This window comes from Hyaena hyaena, unplaced genomic scaffold, assembly GCF_003009895.1.
Source record: "Hyaena hyaena isolate Hyena2069 unplaced genomic scaffold, ASM300989v1 scaffold_700, whole genome shotgun sequence".
NCBI lineage: Eukaryota > Metazoa > Chordata > Mammalia > Carnivora > Hyaenidae > Hyaena > Hyaena hyaena.
The window spans coordinates 950,453-967,408 of NW_024081331.1; the positions used below are offsets into that span (position 1 = coordinate 950,453).

General features: G+C 51.9%; 2 protein-coding genes across 7 annotated transcripts; both read left to right on the forward strand.

Annotated features, from left to right (window-relative positions):
- Window positions 1-906: 906 nt before the first annotated feature.
- On the forward strand, window positions 907-7,730 carry ING4 (inhibitor of growth family member 4). Of its 5 annotated transcripts, none has more exons than XM_039217584.1 (8): window positions 907-990; window positions 3,698-3,769; window positions 5,518-5,684; window positions 5,864-5,978; window positions 6,143-6,251; window positions 6,491-6,638; window positions 6,898-6,959; window positions 7,080-7,730. In XM_039217584.1, the coding sequence occupies exons 1-8, from the start codon at window positions 954-956 to the stop codon at window positions 7,117-7,119; spliced, it is 750 nt and encodes a 249-aa protein (XP_039073515.1). In that variant the 5' UTR covers window positions 907-953; the 3' UTR covers window positions 7,120-7,730. The 5 variants fall into 5 exon arrangements, with proteins under 5 accessions (XP_039073515.1, XP_039073518.1, XP_039073517.1 ...); XM_039217587.1 differs by having other exon boundaries at window positions 6,494-6,638; XM_039217586.1 differs by having other exon boundaries at window positions 6,146-6,251.
- A 207-nt stretch (window positions 7,731-7,937) lies between these two features.
- LOC120220465 (acrosin binding protein) lies at window positions 7,938-16,956 on the forward strand. 2 transcript variants are annotated; one of them, XM_039217579.1, is made up of 10 exons: window positions 7,938-8,756; window positions 9,027-9,245; window positions 9,428-9,522; window positions 10,008-10,125; window positions 10,939-11,407; window positions 11,888-12,020; window positions 14,426-14,605; window positions 14,731-14,898; window positions 15,979-16,062; window positions 16,616-16,956. In XM_039217579.1, exons 1-10 carry the CDS (start codon window positions 8,465-8,467, stop codon window positions 16,736-16,738), a joined length of 1,881 nt encoding a protein of 626 aa, XP_039073510.1. In that variant the 5' UTR covers window positions 7,938-8,464; the 3' UTR covers window positions 16,739-16,956. The 2 variants fall into 2 exon arrangements, with proteins under 2 accessions (XP_039073510.1, XP_039073511.1); XM_039217580.1 differs by having other exon boundaries at window positions 9,087-9,245.

Below are 16,956 nucleotides of genomic sequence, written 5' to 3' on the forward strand. Positions count from 1 at the left end.
TGTTTCCTAGTGTGGCAGTCTGGCGTGGACTTGACTGCTTTCCATCCTGATGAAGAGTCCTTGTTATACTGTAGCTGACTAGGATGACAGCTGTCATCTAACTGGCTCAGTTGTGACAGAGCTCTGTGTTCCAATCCTTTCCAAATCATGGTGTTAACATCATAAATAAACGGGGGGAGAGGGGGGAACGGAGAGGAGTGGAGGGGGCAGAGAGACAAAAGCAAGAGAGGGCAAGGCCAGAAGTACTATGTTATTTTATGGGTGTGTATATGTATTCGAGTGTAAAAGGACAGGCACCCAGACGAGGTGTGGAGAATTATAGCTTTATTGTGTAATTGTATTTATAAGTAGAGATTATATACAAAAAAATAATAATCCAGGAGAGCTGATGTTCGTGTGAGTGGGAAGACGAAGGGTTCAAATCTCGCAACATCAACGATGCCTCCCCAACTTCGTTAAGAAGCTAGCTACCTTGAAGAAAGTCTCGATTCATCCGGGACCTGCTCTGGTCACTAGATTCATAACCGGCAAAAAGGAAAAAAGTCTCCAGTCCCTGAAAATGGATATTTATGGAATACAATCCTAAAGAGAAAAGGGTTTTCTCCCCCGCATTAATGCACATCCCCTTTTTGGAGGGAAAAAAAGTTTGATAGGTAATGCAAAATGGCGACCCGAAGTGACGTCATGCCTGCCTCCGTCGCGTACTGGGGACTCAGTAAGGGCGGAAGCGGGCTAAAGCTACCTCTAGGCACCTCAGTACGGGCGGCCCCGGCTACCCACGCAAAAGGGAAAGTTTCTACGTCGGGCGGATGCGTCCCAGATGATAATTTAGTGAGGGCGGAAGCTCTTCTTTTAAGGGCGGAAAGGCTGCAACCCAAGGATAATAGCTTCAGCCCCTGCTGCGTTTCAGTCACTTCCGGGGCGGATCGGAAGTTGCTTTGTTTTGCTTCAAGATGGCTGCGGGGATGTATTTGGAACATTATCTGGACAGTAAGAGCAGGCTGGAGGAGGGGGTCAGGGGTCATAGAGTGGTGGTGGGGGGGATCGAGACGGAGGAGCTGTACGGCCCCGAAGTCCCGGTGGTCAGAAAGTCACAACTGTGAAGGGGTTCCGTGAGAGAATGTATTGAACGGTGTGAAGAAAGAGGGGGCGGGGCAGCAGGGTCGAGGCCTGGCTTTTGGGTGTAGACGAGGGAGGGGCTGCGCGGTAGGGCCGAGGGGATGGCTCTTGAAGGGCTAATGGGCAGGGCTGGGAAGATATTTGCCGACCCCAACTCTAGGGTCTCCAGCCTCAGGATATGTATATATTTATATTCATATATATATATAATATATATTATATGTAACATATATTATATATATATATTTTTTTACCCCGAATCGGTCAGAATCGATTGTGTTAGCATATCACCCACTGCCATTTGGAGCGGCGACAAAGACCTGCTCGCAGCTACTCCGCTCAGTTCTTCGAGGCGTTCTCTCCTGGGGATAGGGGGCTATGAGTGACCACTATCAGGTGATAAACTGGAACGTTTCTCTTCCTGGAGTAAAGATCCAGTTCCTTTCAAATAGAAATCTGGTGGTATGTTTATGCCATTTGTGTAACCCACCCCTTCACAAAGCCTGTCTGTCACCCCGATGCGCTTACATTTGCCTTAGTGTTGGGAGTTGTTCATTCATTCATTCATTTATTGAGGCCCTGCTCGGGGTCAGACATGAAGGCAGCTAACAAAATGAATAAGACAAAGTCCCTGCCCTCAAGTGCTCATAACAGATTCTGCTAATGATTACAAAGCAATGTGACAAGTGAAATAATAGAAATACATCAAAAGGATGGACTTGGTAGCACTGGAGAACGAAGGGCTGATTACCTGGGGATGTAGGTACAGCTTTACTCTGGATGTGATATTTGAATAGAGTTTTGAGGACTGAGTGTTTATTCGCCAGTGTGGAGAGAGAAAGGAAATTGCTGGTTGGGAAAAGCATCAGCAAAGGTATTATGATGGCTCTGTGGCAGGTCAGGGTAAAGTGAAGTCAGCGTGTTTGATATATAGGACTCTACGGTGGAAGATTCGGAAGTGAGGCTAGAAAAAGAGGCTGGGGCTGGATCTTGCAAGGTCTTTTAAGCCAAGCTAAGAGGTTTCCACTTTAGATAGTGAAGAACCAACAGATTTTCTTAAGTAAAGTGATTTCATAAAGGAAGATAACTGAGGTATGATAAGGTCAGGTCTCAGAGTGTGACAGAAATATTTAGAAGCAAAAAGGACAGCACTGACTGAATGAGTAGTTGAGAGAGAAAGAAGAATCTAAGGTGACCCGTTGATCTCAGGCTTGGGAAGTAAGGTAGATAGGATACCATCAGCAATATACTTAATTCAGTTTAGACTTAAGCATAGGCACGGTAATTGTATGAGTGAATGAGATCATTCAGGGGATACAAGTAAAGTGAGAAAACGAGAGGACTGAAATATAATCTCAAGAAAACATTAACATTAAAGGGACAGGCTAAAGAAACCATCACTATTGGGATTATCAGAAAGTATATGATGAGATTTGGAATCCTAAGAAGAAGAAAGTTACTGAAAGCAAGAAGATGTGCCATCTGTTGCAGACAAAATTTTTAAGATAGGACTAATAACAGATCATTTGATTTGGTAAGTCATTGGTGACTCAAAGTAATATCCATAAACTGGTGGCAGCAGACCTGAGGTTATAGGTTAAAGCAGTGGAGGCATCTTAGAAGTTTGAAATGGAGTCACGGGAAGAGATTTTTCTTCTGTGGAGGGACTTAAGTATAGATACATTTATTCAAGTATTTTTGGAAGACCCTCTGTATGCAAGCCATAGCAAAATGAGAGAAGAGAGACACGTCTAACCCTTCTGGAAGGCTGGGGAGATAGATACCAAACAACTGATTGCACAATTAATTATTCATTGCAGTTGGATAAATGCAAAGAAGGGTAGAGATAAAATAACTTGAGAGCATAACCCAGGGCACTTGGAGCCTGGAGAAAGCTGGGTTGGGCTGAGTTTTGAAGAACGAAGAGGGGTTTGGTAGGCCAAGTGGTATGGTGGAGGTGGGATGAAGAACCTCAAGCAGTGCATTCCAGGCAGAGAAAGCAGGAAGTGGAAAGCTGGGTAGCAAGACAAGCGCTGGCAAGTCGGGGGCACTCGGAGAAGGCCAGTCCAGTTAGATCAGACAAAGGGAGACTGACATGAGTTCAGGCTGGCGTAAGACAAGCATGGGGCAGAAAGTGCAAAATTGGGAACAGGAATTGTGTGTTAGGAAGTCACCAGATGGTTTTAAAGCAGGAGTTGACTTGATGAGATTTAATTTTCTAAGAGAACATTCTGACTACTCTCTGGAGAGTGGAAGTATGTGTGTGAGGAGTGCCGGAGGATACCAGGAGGGCATTTGGGTTAAGGGCAAGGAGCCTGGAGGCAAAGATTGAAAATCAAGAAAAGGGAGGGGTTGATTTTTAGAGTAAAGTCCTTGAAGGAGCAAAGGTAGGAAAGCTGTGCCGAGGGGGCTGTGGAGACAGACACAGCTTCCTCTGAGAAAGGAATGATGAGTGGTGTTCCAGATAAATCCAGTGGTTCCAAGAAGGGAAAACTGCATCCCTTTTGGACGTGTACTTTGAAAACACCTGTTAGGCCTCTGAAGTTCAGTGATTCTCAGTGCCGCCTCTTCTCCGTAGGTATCGAAAACCTCCCCTTTGAACTGCAGAGAAACTTTCAGCTCATGAGGGACCTGGACCAAAGAACAGAGGGTATGTACAGAGTGAGGGGTTTGTGTGTATAATGAGTGTGGATGATCATTTCTTTTTCTCTTTGGTGTCACCATATCATCTGATCTGATCTGATCTGAAGAACGGTGGCTTCTCTCTTTCCCTCTCTTGAAATTCTTAAAAGGAGAGCAATGATGATCTGCATTTCTGTATCAGCTTTTCGTAGTAAATAGAGGATTGTGACAATGCCTCAAGAATTCAAAGATGCCATGCTCTTTATATCTGCAAGAAGAATTCAGAAAGAAGGCAACTCTAGAGTCATTTCTGTTCTCTATGTTCAATATGTCTATAGGAAGACTATCAGAAGATTAGGATGTTTCTGCTCCAGTGGATTGATAATGTTACTATCAAAAAAATTCATTGTGGCTGCAGACCGCAAGTCATGTTCTTAAACCGAAAGAAAGAGTGAAAGGAAAAAAAGGAAAAGCAGCAATTAACATCAGGATCTCTACACTGTATTCTTCAGCCTTACAGAAGCAGTAGATATGATCTGTGGCCTACCTTGGATGTTGAGCAAGCTTGGCTGCATTGAGGCATTCGCTTGGAGCCTGAGGCTACTCTACAGTGGCCAGATTGGTCTCTTCAAGGTCAAAGATGTCCCCCTCGTTGGAGCCATCCCCCATACCTGCTGAAGGATATGTAGGTCTTATCTTCCATCCGTATGTAGCCATGCTCAAAGATGTGACAAGCGGGTGTTAGAATACCCAGAGCTGTGGTTTCAGTTACGCTGGGTAAGTTTACTCACGAAAAGGTGAACGTCCTCTAAAATCCCGGATGCAGACCCCTGAGAACTGCCTGCCAAATGCTCAGAACCAGCTTTGCATCCTTTGTAACTCGGTTCCAACTCTTGAGTTCATGCACAGAAGGGCAGTTGGAGGTTATCGACCTACCTGCATTTTCAGCTTCCTCCAAAGGCCTCAGACGGAATGGGGTACCAACACAGTGTGTACAGAGGTCCCGCCACGTGTCTGCTGCCACGCCATGTTACAGTTATTCTTTGGTCTCTTTTCATAGACATGTTCCATGAGCCTTACCAAATATTAGGCAGTAGTGGTAGTAATATCAGGCAATATTAGGCAGTATCTACACTCTCAGAGTCTTGGGACATCACCAGCCTTCCAATATGAAAATGTTTGGAGCAAAGTCGAAGGTGAACAAACAGGAAAAAAAAAAAAAAAAAGACGAAGATACAAACAGGTTGGTGAGCAAAATAGGGTAGAAGAACTGTTACATAAATGAACTAGGGCCTAGTTTGAAATGATGAGTCACAGCTGTACAGACCTGGAAGCCTGCAGCAGCAGATGACCCAGCCGGGTCCGTATGCGCTCAGAGCTGTTATGGAATGTTTTTGAGTCAAGGAATCAGGAGGCTGTGAGACCAAACGCATGGCTTGAGAAGCAGCAAGCCCTGCAAAGCAGCACCTTCGGACAGCAACCAAAATACACTTCTGTGTTAGTGTGGTGTGCAGAGGCCCCCCGCCTCCTTACGTTTCAGTCATTTAAGTTCCACCTGTGCCAGCAAGGCTTTCAGCACCTGAAGGCGCCCATAACGCAAACGCTGTCAATATGTTGCATTGCTTGAGTAAAGGGCACAGTACCTGTGAACTTTCAGGGCATTTTAGTTCGAAGGTTATGATGGTCCATGGAAAAGGTCCAAGAAGCGAGAGGAAGAAGCGCGTCTCACCCAGCCACCCAGGGGCCATCGTGACCGGGCCTCTGTCTCTGTTGTAGACCTCAAGGCTGAAATTGACAAGTTGGCCACTGAGTATATGAGTAGCGCCCGCAGCCTGAGCTCCGAGGAAAAACTGGCCCTTCTCAAACAGATCCAGGAAGCCTATGGCAAGTGCAAGGAATTTGGTGACGACAAGGTGCAGCTTGCCATGCAGACCTATGAGATGGTATGGCCCTGTTCACAGCTCCCCACTTACCTCCCGTCTAATCCTTGGGGTCCTGGACCCCTCCTCCGGCCATATTGGGATCTGCTTTGGGTCTGGGAGATACAGAGAATCCGCCTTAACTTTACTGTCTTTTACTGGAGCCACCCTCGTACCCCTCTCTTTTCCTTCCTTCCGCCCAGGTGGACAAACACATTCGGCGACTGGACACAGACCTGGCCCGTTTTGAGGCTGATTTGAAGGAGAAGCAGATTGAGTCAAGTGACTATGACAGCTCTTCTAGCAAAGGCAAAAAGAGTGAGGAGGGGGGCGGGGCTTGCGAGGTGGGCGAAGATTCAGAGGGAGAAGAGGCCCCTCTCCAGCTACCAGGGAGGGGCAGCAGCTTGGAAGCAGGTGGAGGAAGGAAGAGTTAACCCATCTTTCTATCTCCCTGCCTTCTGGCGTCCCCCCCTCTTTCCTAGAAGGCCGGACTCAGAAGGAGAAGAAAGCTGCCCGTGCTCGTTCCAAAGGGAAGAACTCAGATGAGGAAGCTCCCAAGGCTGCCCAGAAGAAGTTAAAACTTGTGCGCACGTGAGTGTTTAAGGGAGCACTTTGCCAAGTGGCATAGTTTTCTCTCCGCCGCGCTCATGCCCCACGCTGCCCCGTGCCACTTTCTCCATCTTCTGTGCCAGTAGCTTTTCCTTATCGTTGTGGGATCTGCTCGAGAGAGGAGGGAAGCCACGAATGCCTTGCCCCATCACGATGTCTTTCTACCACCTGTGTGGCTTCCCTTCCCGCAGATGACACGTTCTCTTCCTCTTGGCACGCAGAAGTCCTGAGTATGGGATGCCCTCAGTGACCTTTGGCAGTGTCCACCCCTCTGATGTGTTGGATATGCCTGTGGATCCCAACGAACCCACCTATTGCCTTTGTCACCAGGTCTCCTACGGAGAGATGATTGGCTGTGACAACCCTGATGTGAGAACCAACCGTTTTGCCTCCAGATGGGGTTCCGGGGGCCATGAGGGAGTGGGTTCAAGAGGGGCAGAAATGGTTGAATGGTGGGACTCCGGGGTAAGAGGAAGGTGGAGTTCGTTGGCCTCAGACCACCAAGATTTCTCCAGAGGGGCGGAATGCGGGAACACTGTTCTCGTTAATCTGTGGAGGAAGCTTCTTTTCTTTGCTCTGCGCTACCCTGGCCCCTGACTGCTGCTGCTTCCACCTTCCTCCTTTTCAGTGTTCCATCGAGTGGTTCCACTTTGCCTGTGTGGGGCTGACAACCAAGCCTCGGGGGAAATGGTGAGTGAGAGAGTCGCGCTGGGCGCTGGGCGCTGGGCTGCCTGCCGAGGAGCTGCGTGCGGAGGGCGCTCCCCTTTCCACTCACTGTCTCTGTCCGCCTCTCTGTCACGTTCCTTTCAGGTTCTGCCCACGCTGCTCCCAGGAACGGAAGAAGAAATAGATAAGGGCTTTGGATTCCCACACAGTTTCTTCCACGTCCCCGGCCCCGGGCTAGTGGGGAGAGGAAAGCTTGTGCTGGGGGCCCCGGGGGCCCAGGGAGAGCGCACGGCGTGGTGGTGTCATCCCTCCTCCTCCCCTCTCCCCACTCCTGGTGCTGAGGCTGCATCCTAACCCTGGCCGGGAGGGGTGCCGCAGCCGTGGACCGTCTGTGCTCTCACTCAGCCCGCCCCCCTCAGAGGGACGCGGTCCTGCCCACTGCCCTTTGCCTCCATGCCGAGGTTGGTGCTGTATTTCCAAGGGATGGTCCTCTTTACTCCCCTTGCTTTGTATTGAAGGACTTGGGGCAGTAGCATGGGGGCACCCCCGGCCCCCCTGATCCCCTGCCCCTGTAGGGGGCCATGGTGTGATGAGCTCTCTTTGTTCCCTTCCTGCTTTTTCCATGGTAGGGCCTCCCCCAGAGCATCCGGGCAGTGGCCTTAGTTGAAGGGGCACCCCTTGCTCTGTGCCAACAGGGCTCGTCCCGGCCTCGTGAATGGGAGAGGGGCCAAGGTGGGATGCAGGTCACTCACATGTAAAGGAATTTGAGTAGGTGAATAAAAGCTATCCGTGTTGGCCTGCTGTGTTTATTGTAGACACTATTTTAGTACCTGTGCTAATTAAGCTTTTTTTTTTTTTTTTTTTTGCATCCTCTGGGTTGGATTAGAGGTGGGAGGATGACATGCCAAAAGTAGAACAAGCCCTGGAACCCGAAGTGGTACCTCAGCCCCAGAATCCACAACTTCTCAACTTGGGAAGGACAAAGCTGGCTGGGGGCTGTGCCTCAGAGCAGGGTTTTCCAAAACTTTTACAAATTCTGCATCTTTTCTCCGTAAAACATCTTTCATTTGATTTCCAATAAACGTGTATTGGTGTTTTATGCATGCACTACTATACTATTAGCTTGGTTTCTTGCTTTAAACACGAAACAGGAAAACACTTTTCCCGTATGCCGTTGGATCATCTCGCTCACTTGCCACTGGGAAACTGCTTCCTTAGACTGAACCATCCTGGCGCCCGAGCACCTACCTCCTTACCTGAACCTGCCTGCTTCCCCTTGGGGCTCATTTCTTACCTTAAGGCTCCCTCTTTAGTTCCCACGCAGGTAGGCCCTGACTCTGTCTTGTACAGTCCGTCCCTGGCTGCCCCAGAACGCCGCCTCATTCACATCTAGGCCGCTCCAAACCCCGGTTTCGCCACCTGCAATACAGGGATAACAGTATCCACTCTATGGGATGACCTTGGGAATGAACTAAGGGAGCACATATAAAGAACAACACACGCCCTCCTCCATCGAAGGCACTGAGTCTATGACAGCTTTTGCCAGCCTCATCCTCCCGAGGTGGAATAGGACACACGTGAGGACCCATCCACCCCGGCCGCCCGGGCGCGGTGAACCCCGGGGCGCGCGTCGGTTTCCGAGGCCCCGCCCCCAGCCCTTTGTGACGTGTGGGCGGCACCTCCCTCCGGGTCGGGGAGCCAGCGCCCGCCGGCTGTCTCCGGCTTGGCCCGTTAGAGGCCGCTTTGGTCTGGGAAACGCGGGCGGATCGACTGGGGCCATGAGGAAGCTACCCGCTCGCTTCCTTCTCTCACTCCTGAAGGGTGAGAGGCTCTGCGCACGGGAGCTCTCGCTACAGGGTTTTGAACCGCTTTCTCTGGGTGGTCGCGTTGTCTTTGCTCCCTAGGTTCTGGGGTCAGACCTTAGCCTCTGCCCCCGAAGTCTCCTCACCCTGATCGCCGGGCTGAGACCGCCGGCCAGACGTCCCCCAGTTTCTGATTCCCACGGGGCCCCTCTTGCCGTTCGGTCCGTCCAGGGGCCTGCGCGGGTTTTGGGGTTCGGTCCATCCAAGTGTCTGTTTCCGTGCCCCGCAGCGCTGCTCCTGCTTCCGACTTGTGCCCCAACCCAGGAATCCGTTTCCGCCTCCACTCCAGGCAGCCCCCTCTCTGCCACCGAATACGAACGCTTCTTTGCACTGCTGACCCCCACCTGGAAGGCAGAGACTACGTGCCGGCTCCGGGCAACGCACGGCTGCCGCAACCCCACCCTCGTCCAGCTGGACCAGTACGAAAATCACGGCTTGGTGCCCGACGGTGAGGGACGGTGAGGGACGGTGAGGGACGGTGAGGGACGGAGGCGTGGGCCACCTCCCCGGCGTGGGCTGCACCTCACCCCCAGGCCGGATTCGCCGCTCCGCAGACCCCAGGAGCCCTCCGCCCGCCCCGGGGGAGCCCCCCTGGTGTGTTCACCTTCTGCACCCCCCGCCCATTCTCAGGCGCTGTCTGCTCCGACCTCCCTTATGCCTCCTGGTTTGAGTCCTTCTGCCAATTCACTCAGTACCGTTGCTCCAACCACGTCTACTACGCCAAGGTGAGGCCCCAGACGGAAGCTGGGTCTGGTGTCCTAAGACGGTCGTAGAGGTGGAGGGGGTGCGGAGCTGAGGAAGGCTGGCTCCAAGGGGGCCACCCTTAGATCCTCTCTCCCTGCCTCTTTGTCAATCATGTACTCAGATTACCTGCGAATAGGGTCTCGTCTTGGGCTTTCGGATTTGGGGAATAATCTTACCAAAAGTAGGCAAGAGGCCGAGAGACAAGGCCGCCCTTTTCTCCCAACGCTTGAGTGATTTCATACAAGTCAAACGCCAGAGTGAAGGCAGAGGTGTGGCCCAGACACAGAGTCTTCTCTCACAGGGGAACCCATTCTCAGGTCTAGAGGGTTCCACCGGGGACCATACCCCTTCATCCTTGCCCAGCAACCGTGAGCGAGGACACATGCCGGAAGAGGACTGAGGCGCACGTGGGAGTAGAAGTCTGCCCTCTGGGAAAGGCATGCCCACTGTCCTTCTCTTCTTGCAGAGAGTCCGGTGCTCCCAGCCAGTCTCAATCCTCTCACCCAACACTCTCAAGGAGATTGACACTTCCTCTGAAGTCCCACCCACCACGATGACCTCCCCCCTCTCATCTCACGTCACAGGTGAGACCCTCCCAGCCCCTGGGAGGCTACCAGCAAGCCCTTCCACAAATCCCAGAGTCCCGGCGTTAAGGCATCCGTGGTAGGGAATGGGGAAGGATGTGGGGCAGGGTGGGGGGGGGGCCCCCCCGCAGGCAGCTATTTACATAAGGGGGGAAGCCTGCGCTTTATGAATGCATCTTGGGGCTTTCCTGCCCCAGAGCATCTTCTGACATTACTTACAATTCTAGGAAAAACTCACGTTTCCTAATTCATCCCAAACATTCCTGCATATGGGAGTCCTCTGGGGCTTTCTTTCTTTCTTTCTTTTCCCTTTTTCAAGTTTTTATTTAAATTCTAGTTAGTTAACACTTGGTTTCAGGAATAGAGTTTAGTAATTCATCACTTACATATAACACCCAGTGCTCATCACAAGTGCCCTTTTTTTTTTTTTTTACAAATAGTTTATTGTCAAACGGGGCTTTCATATACTAACATCTTCACTCTCGAAAGGATTAGCTGCTCGCTGTTCAGAATCTTTGGTGTTTCCTCAGTGAGAGGGACAGAGGTGGGATTTGAGGCGGGAGTTAGGGAAGAGGAGCACTTGTGAGGGAGTTGGGAAGGAGACCCCGCAATCGCCGTGCTAATCATTCCTTTATTTTGATGTTTGTGTTCCCCATGTTTTGCATTCTGTACGGTGGGAATAGGTGTTGATTTGGGCCGCTTTCCTGTGCCTTTGTGTTTGTGTGCGTCCCTCTGTAACCAAGACACTCAGGGGCCAGAAGCCTGACTGTTCCTTTCCGTTCTCTTTCTTGGTCCCTCCAACCCCCGCTGCAGCCACGGAACGACAGGCCTTCCAGCCCTGGCCGGAGAGGCTCAACAACAACGTGGAGGAGCTGATGCAGTCCTCCCTGTCCCTGGGGGGCCAGGAGCAGGGCTCCGAGCGCAAGCACGAGCAAGGGCAAGGACACAAGCAGGAGGAAGGGCAAGAACACAAACAGGAGGAAGGGCAAGAGCAAGAAGCGCAAGAGGAACAGCTGGACGAGGAGGGAAAGCAGGAGGAAGGCCAGGGCGCAGAGGAGGGGCTGGAGTCCGTGACTGGGCTGCAGGCAGACCCAGGGCTCAAGTTCCAGTCTGCATTTGTGTCTTCCAACCCTTTCTCCTTCACTCCCCGGGTGCGGGAGGTGGAGTCCACGCCTATGATCATGGAGAACATCCAGGAGCTCATTCGGTCAGCCCAGGAAATGGATGAAATGAATGACCTGTATGATGAAGAACCCATCTGGAGAAAGCCAACCCACGACAGGTGCGGATGGTTCTGACTCCCCCCACCAGCCCTACCCTCCTTGCTGCCTTTTACGGGAAGGAGAAGCTCCCATTCCTTGGCTTCAGCTTTCAAGGCCCACTAAGGCCAGCTTCCGCTGCTGGCGCACCTAGCAACTGTCTGCCCTACCTGTTCGGTCGCCAGTCATTGGCTTAAGCGCTACCCTAAATGCCCATTCCCTCCACGATGTAGCTCTTGTACCCGGAGCTACCAGGCTCTGGGTCTGATCTTGTCTCTGCCTCTGATTAACACTGCAACTTTGAGGAAGATTACTTCCCCTTTCAGGACCTCAGTTCCTCATTTTCAAAAGGAGGCAGTTGGTCTGGAGACCTCTAAAGCCCCGCCAGCATGCTCAATGCGTGTGACTAAGACCAGACACCAAGGGGAGGGGGGAAGAGTGGATGTGGCTTTCTGCGCCAGCCCCCTGGCCCATCCCCACCAGCCGGTGCTGTCTTCTTGCAGCCTCCTGCAGATGCCTCACATAGAGGCCATGCTGGTGCTGTGCTATTCGATTGTGGAGAACACCTGTACCATAACCCCCACAGCCAAGGCCTGGCAGTACATAGAGGAGGAGATCCTTGGTTTCGGGAAGCCGGTATGCCCGCTACGCTGTTTAATGGATACATGCTCATCTACCATCCTCTGGGCCTGACACTGGACTGGGCCTTGAGAGTGGGGAAAAGGCAGGGATCCAGGAAGCACAGGCATCATTGGATTCTCATATGGAGAGAATCCTTGGAAGGCCATCTCCAGTTCACCCTAAAGGAAGAAGGCTCAGCAGGGCACTTGGGTGGCTCACTTGGTTAAATATCTGACTCTTGATCTCAGGTCCCGTCTTGATCTGTGGGTCATGAGTTCAAGCCTCGCACTGGGTTCCATGCTGGGTGCGAAGCCTACTTTAAAAAAAAAAAAGAAGAAGGCTCAAGATGTAGTCTGAAATCCATTCCAGTCTGGAGTTCATTCTTCAGCTCTCTTGAGTTGTTAGGCTTGAGTCATCTCCTGATCTAGTTCACCATCTTGAATACTTGGCTTTGCCTTCGATGTAGCTCCCCTTTCCAGAGGAGTGATAGAACCCATTCCAAGGATGTGTGGAAAGATCCCAGTCTCAGTGTGGACTCAGCATCAAGCGAGCCCCATTCCCAGGAAGACATCCTGTAGGTTTTCAAAGATGAGTTAGCAAACCTTTGTTCAGAGTGGGCATGCCATCCATCCATTCATCCATTTGTTGAACAAATAATTGAGTTTTGAGTACAGTGTACCAATTCTGTACTAGGTACTTGAGATGGTGGTGGTGAGTAAACTAAACCCAGTCTTCTTAGAATCTAGTGGGAGACACAGAGGAGGAGGCGGGCAGAACAGTGTGAGGGATAAAGGCAGCCATGGATAAGTACACAGTGCATAGGCAGCCAACTGGGGGCCTCACGGTCCATGTTTGGGAAGATCAGAGAATTCTTAGAACTGATGTTCAAACAGGAGACTTGAAAATAAAAGAAGGTAAGCAGGCAAAATAAGGGGCTTGGTAGAGGTTCCTGCTAGAGGGAATGGTAGGCACAAAGGTCTGAGAGACCATGACTGAACATATGGCTCCTGCCCTTAAGCGGTCCAGGACCCATGACGGATTCAGTAAAGTAAAAATTTATTTATAAAAAAAAAATTTAGGGGCACCTGGGTGGCTCAGTTGATTAAGCATCTGACTTCAGCTCAGGTCATGATCTCACGGTTCGTGGGTTCAAGCCCTGCATCGGGCTCTGTGCTGACAGCTAGCTCAGAGCCTGGAGCCTGTTTCAGATTCTGTATCTCCCTCTCTCTCTGACCCTCCCCTGCTCATGCTGTCTCTATCTCTATCTCAAAAATAAATAAAAACATTAAAAAAATTATATAAAGATTATAAAAGAAGTGTATGGCAGGTGTTGGAGAAAGAGACTTTTTTTTCCCTTGAGTGTAGGAAGTTCAGGAGTCGAGGAGAAGTCCCTGGATATCAGGGTTTGGTTAAGGGAACAGTAAGGAGCCCATTTTACCTGGAGCAGAGTGGCAGAAGATAGAGTCAGAGAGATAGAAAGGGTCGTAAGGTGAAAAATCTCAAAGGGCAGTCTGAAGCATTTGTATTTAATTTGGTAAGAAAAGCTAACCCAGTAACGCTGTTCAGTTAGAGCCATGGTGATGCTCTAAGGGAGTGCTGCGTGAGGAGTAAATAAGGTGATGTGAGAGATTCTGTGCACTGTGACGCATGTACCCAGGGTGGCAGGACCTTACATGCTGGTTAGCAAGACCCCCCTGAGAACATTCAGAAAGCCCAACCAAGACACAGACACCAGCTAGGAGACAGGTGGCTCCACTCTGAATAAGTTCTTCCAAGAACTTGGAGGTTCGGGACCTAGTTTCCTGAGTAGAGTGTGGGTTTCGGAGTTAGCTGGGACAGAGCTCCACTATCTATTAGATACCTGGTTCTGAGTGGATTACTCAGCCTCACTGAGTCCGTTTTCTCATCAGTCAAATGGAGATATATCACTAGTACTTAGGCTAGAACAGGACTCTGATGAAAGCTAAAGGAGGGGACAGAGCTTAGGGCCATGGTGCCTAGCCCTGTGTCGACTAAATATTAGCATTATCATTAGCAGAGAGAGGGCGAGAAAGGGAAGGGCAGGAGTCCTTTTCAGAGACTCTAAGTTGGGAGTGATTGTAAGTCACCCGGTGGTAGACATCTGTCAGGCATGTGGCAATGAGAATTAGGGGCTCAGGAGGGAGATCAGAGCTGACGCTGAAGATTTCGGTGTTGACTGCAGAAAGGTGAAGATTACCTGGGCGTAGACACATCATCCGGGAAGAGGGTGAAGAGACAGAGAGCTGAGGAGAGGTCCTGGAGGAGCCCTCGGGGAGGGGGGAGGGAGAAAAGCCAGAGAAGCCTTTGCAAGAGCCTGAACGCGAAGAGGTTCTGCGGGGACAGCATTGCGGAGCTGGAAGGGTCTCGGCCTCAGTCTGTCAACCACCCTCCCACCCCAGGTCTGCGACAGCCTTGGGCGGCGACACTCAGCCTCCTGCACCCTCTGTGACTTCTGTTCCCTGAAGCTGGAACAGTGCCAGTCAGAAGCCGTCCTGCAGCGGCAGCTGTGTGACAGCTCCCACAAAACCCCCTTCATCAGCCCCTTGCTCATAGCCCAGAGCATGTCCATCGGTACCCAGGTACCCTGCCGGGCAGCCTGCAGTGGGGGAGGCCTCAGGCTCCGGGCAGGACTGGGCAGCGGGGAAGGGAGGGCTGCCGGGGCTGGGCAGGGGCGCGCACCTCTCCCCTGTCCCCTGTGCCGCAGGTAGGGACCCTAACATCAGGCCGCTTTTACGGGCTGGATGTGTACGGCGGGCTCCGCATGGACTTCTGGTGTGCCCGGTTAGCCACAAAGGGCTGCGAAGATATTCGAGTGTCCGGCTGGCTCCAGACTGAGTTCCTTAGCTTCCAGGATGGGGATTTCCCCACCAAGGTCAGAGCCTTTCCCCAAAGCTCAACTCCATCCCACTTATCCCAGTTCCTTCCAGTTCCTTGCTCTAAGTAGCCCTAGGATGTGCAAAGGGGCTAGGCCTCTGGCTTCGGGGAACCAGTAGACGCCCTCCCACCCACCCCTGCCTCCCCCACCTCCAAAAAAGAGAGCGGGATTGTGTTGGTCAAAGGAGTAGGAGTCAGAAAGGTGGAGGGGTGGGAGAGCACAGGAAGGCAGGACGCAGGGGATCTGCTCCCAGCTCTGCCTGGGGCTTTGGTCAAGTCACTTCCCACACCGGCTCAAAGTTATACTCCCCTCTACAACAAAGGACTAGGTGGTGGCTGAGGTGTCACTGACCTGTGACCCAGTGTTTCCCTGCTTCAGTCTGACAGCCTCCTTCCCTGAGGTTCTAGTGCTTTCCCTGGTCAGTGGAATCAAGTTTGCTCCCCCTCTCCCCGAAGTTACCTCCTTGGTGGAACTGACAGCCAGGTCCCCCCTTCCTGTGGTTTAGTAGGAAAAATCAAGGCAAGGAAATGACCAGAACACCGTAAGAAAGGGCTGGTAGCTGAGCTGGGAGGCCCCTGCCTAGCTCTTATTCCTGTGCCCCCAGCTCTGAAAAGGTTCTCAGAGACCATCCCTGCTCCTCCCCTGGGTTTATGTAAAAATGGGCAGGCGAGATCCACTGAGGAAGGTGATTCACCCAAAGTCACACATGATTCTTCTACCCTCTACCTCACTTAACCATCACTAGAAGGCTCCCTGAGATTGGACCACGAATCGGGTCCCCTCCCCCCTTCCCCATTCCCCAGCCATTTTCCCAGCAAGCTGACTAGCAGGGCGGCCACTTATTCTCTGGTCCTGGCATCTTTTCAGCACCCAAATGTGACTGAGGGTGGGGCAGGAAGAGCAGAGGGGACAGAGGCCTAGTCCTCAGAGAGGGGGGCCCCTCTGGTGTGGAAGGTATGGTTCTCGAGGGCGATACCCCTGGCCCTGGTTCTGCCATTTTGGGCATTCGCCGGAGGGCTGGTGTCCTAGAAGTCTTCTCATGTCTCCCCGCCTCCCCATTCCCGGCTCCTGGCTTAGATTTGTGACACAGACTATGTGCAGTATCCAAACTACTGCGCCTTCAAAAGCCAACAGTGCCTGATGAGAAGCCGGGATCGGAAGGTGAGCCCCTCACCCCGTGCACCCCCTTCTCCCATCAGCTCCTCGATCGGTCATCACAGAGGGGTCTATTCTGAGCACCCCCCCCACCCCTGCTCCAAGCAGCAGGTATCAGAACAGCTCCCTGTTTGCGTCTCTGGGCAGAGGCCTGCGTCAGAGCTCTCTCTCCCACTCCTCCGAGGCCTTCCCAGGCCAGAGGGGTCCAGAAGGGATGCTGCAAGTGAGAGGTGAGGGCCCAGCGGGCACCCCAGCAAGAATCCCTAGCCGGGTTGGGCATTGGCTGTTGAGGTCTCGGTCTTGCCTCCCGCTCTTACTCACCAAGGAGTCTGGAATAAGTCACTTCCTCCTCCCTCTTCAGTCTCCTCGCTTCTTAAAGGAGGGGGTTGGGCTACTTGGTGTCTCTTGCAGCCTAAAAAAACCCACATCTGTTTCCTCCTTCCTTCTACTGCCCTGCACTCGGGCCCACTCGCCTCTGGTACTTCTGACACGTCCCTTCCCCCACACCTCTGTCTCCAGGGTCTGTGACACAGACTGTGTGTACCCAATCCCTGTGTAGGTGTCCCGTATGAGATGTCTGCAGAACGAGACTTACAGTCTCTTGAGCCAGGCCAAAAGTGAGGACCTTGTGCTTCGATGGAGCCAGGAATTTAGCACCTTGACTCTAGGACAAGCAGGATGAGCTGGGGGCCATCTTGTCTCCACCCCAGCCCGACCCTTCCACGTTCTCCATTGCTTTTAGACCCCATCTGTCAGTTTGCTTCCTGGGTGCCCCTTATGGGTCTCCTCCCTGGCCCTTACTCACATTGACCTTGGGTTGGGGCAGTAATTCCGGAAGTGGCCATGATGGGAACTCCACCCACCTTAAAGGATGTCTTTACATAAAGTGTTTATTTTCAA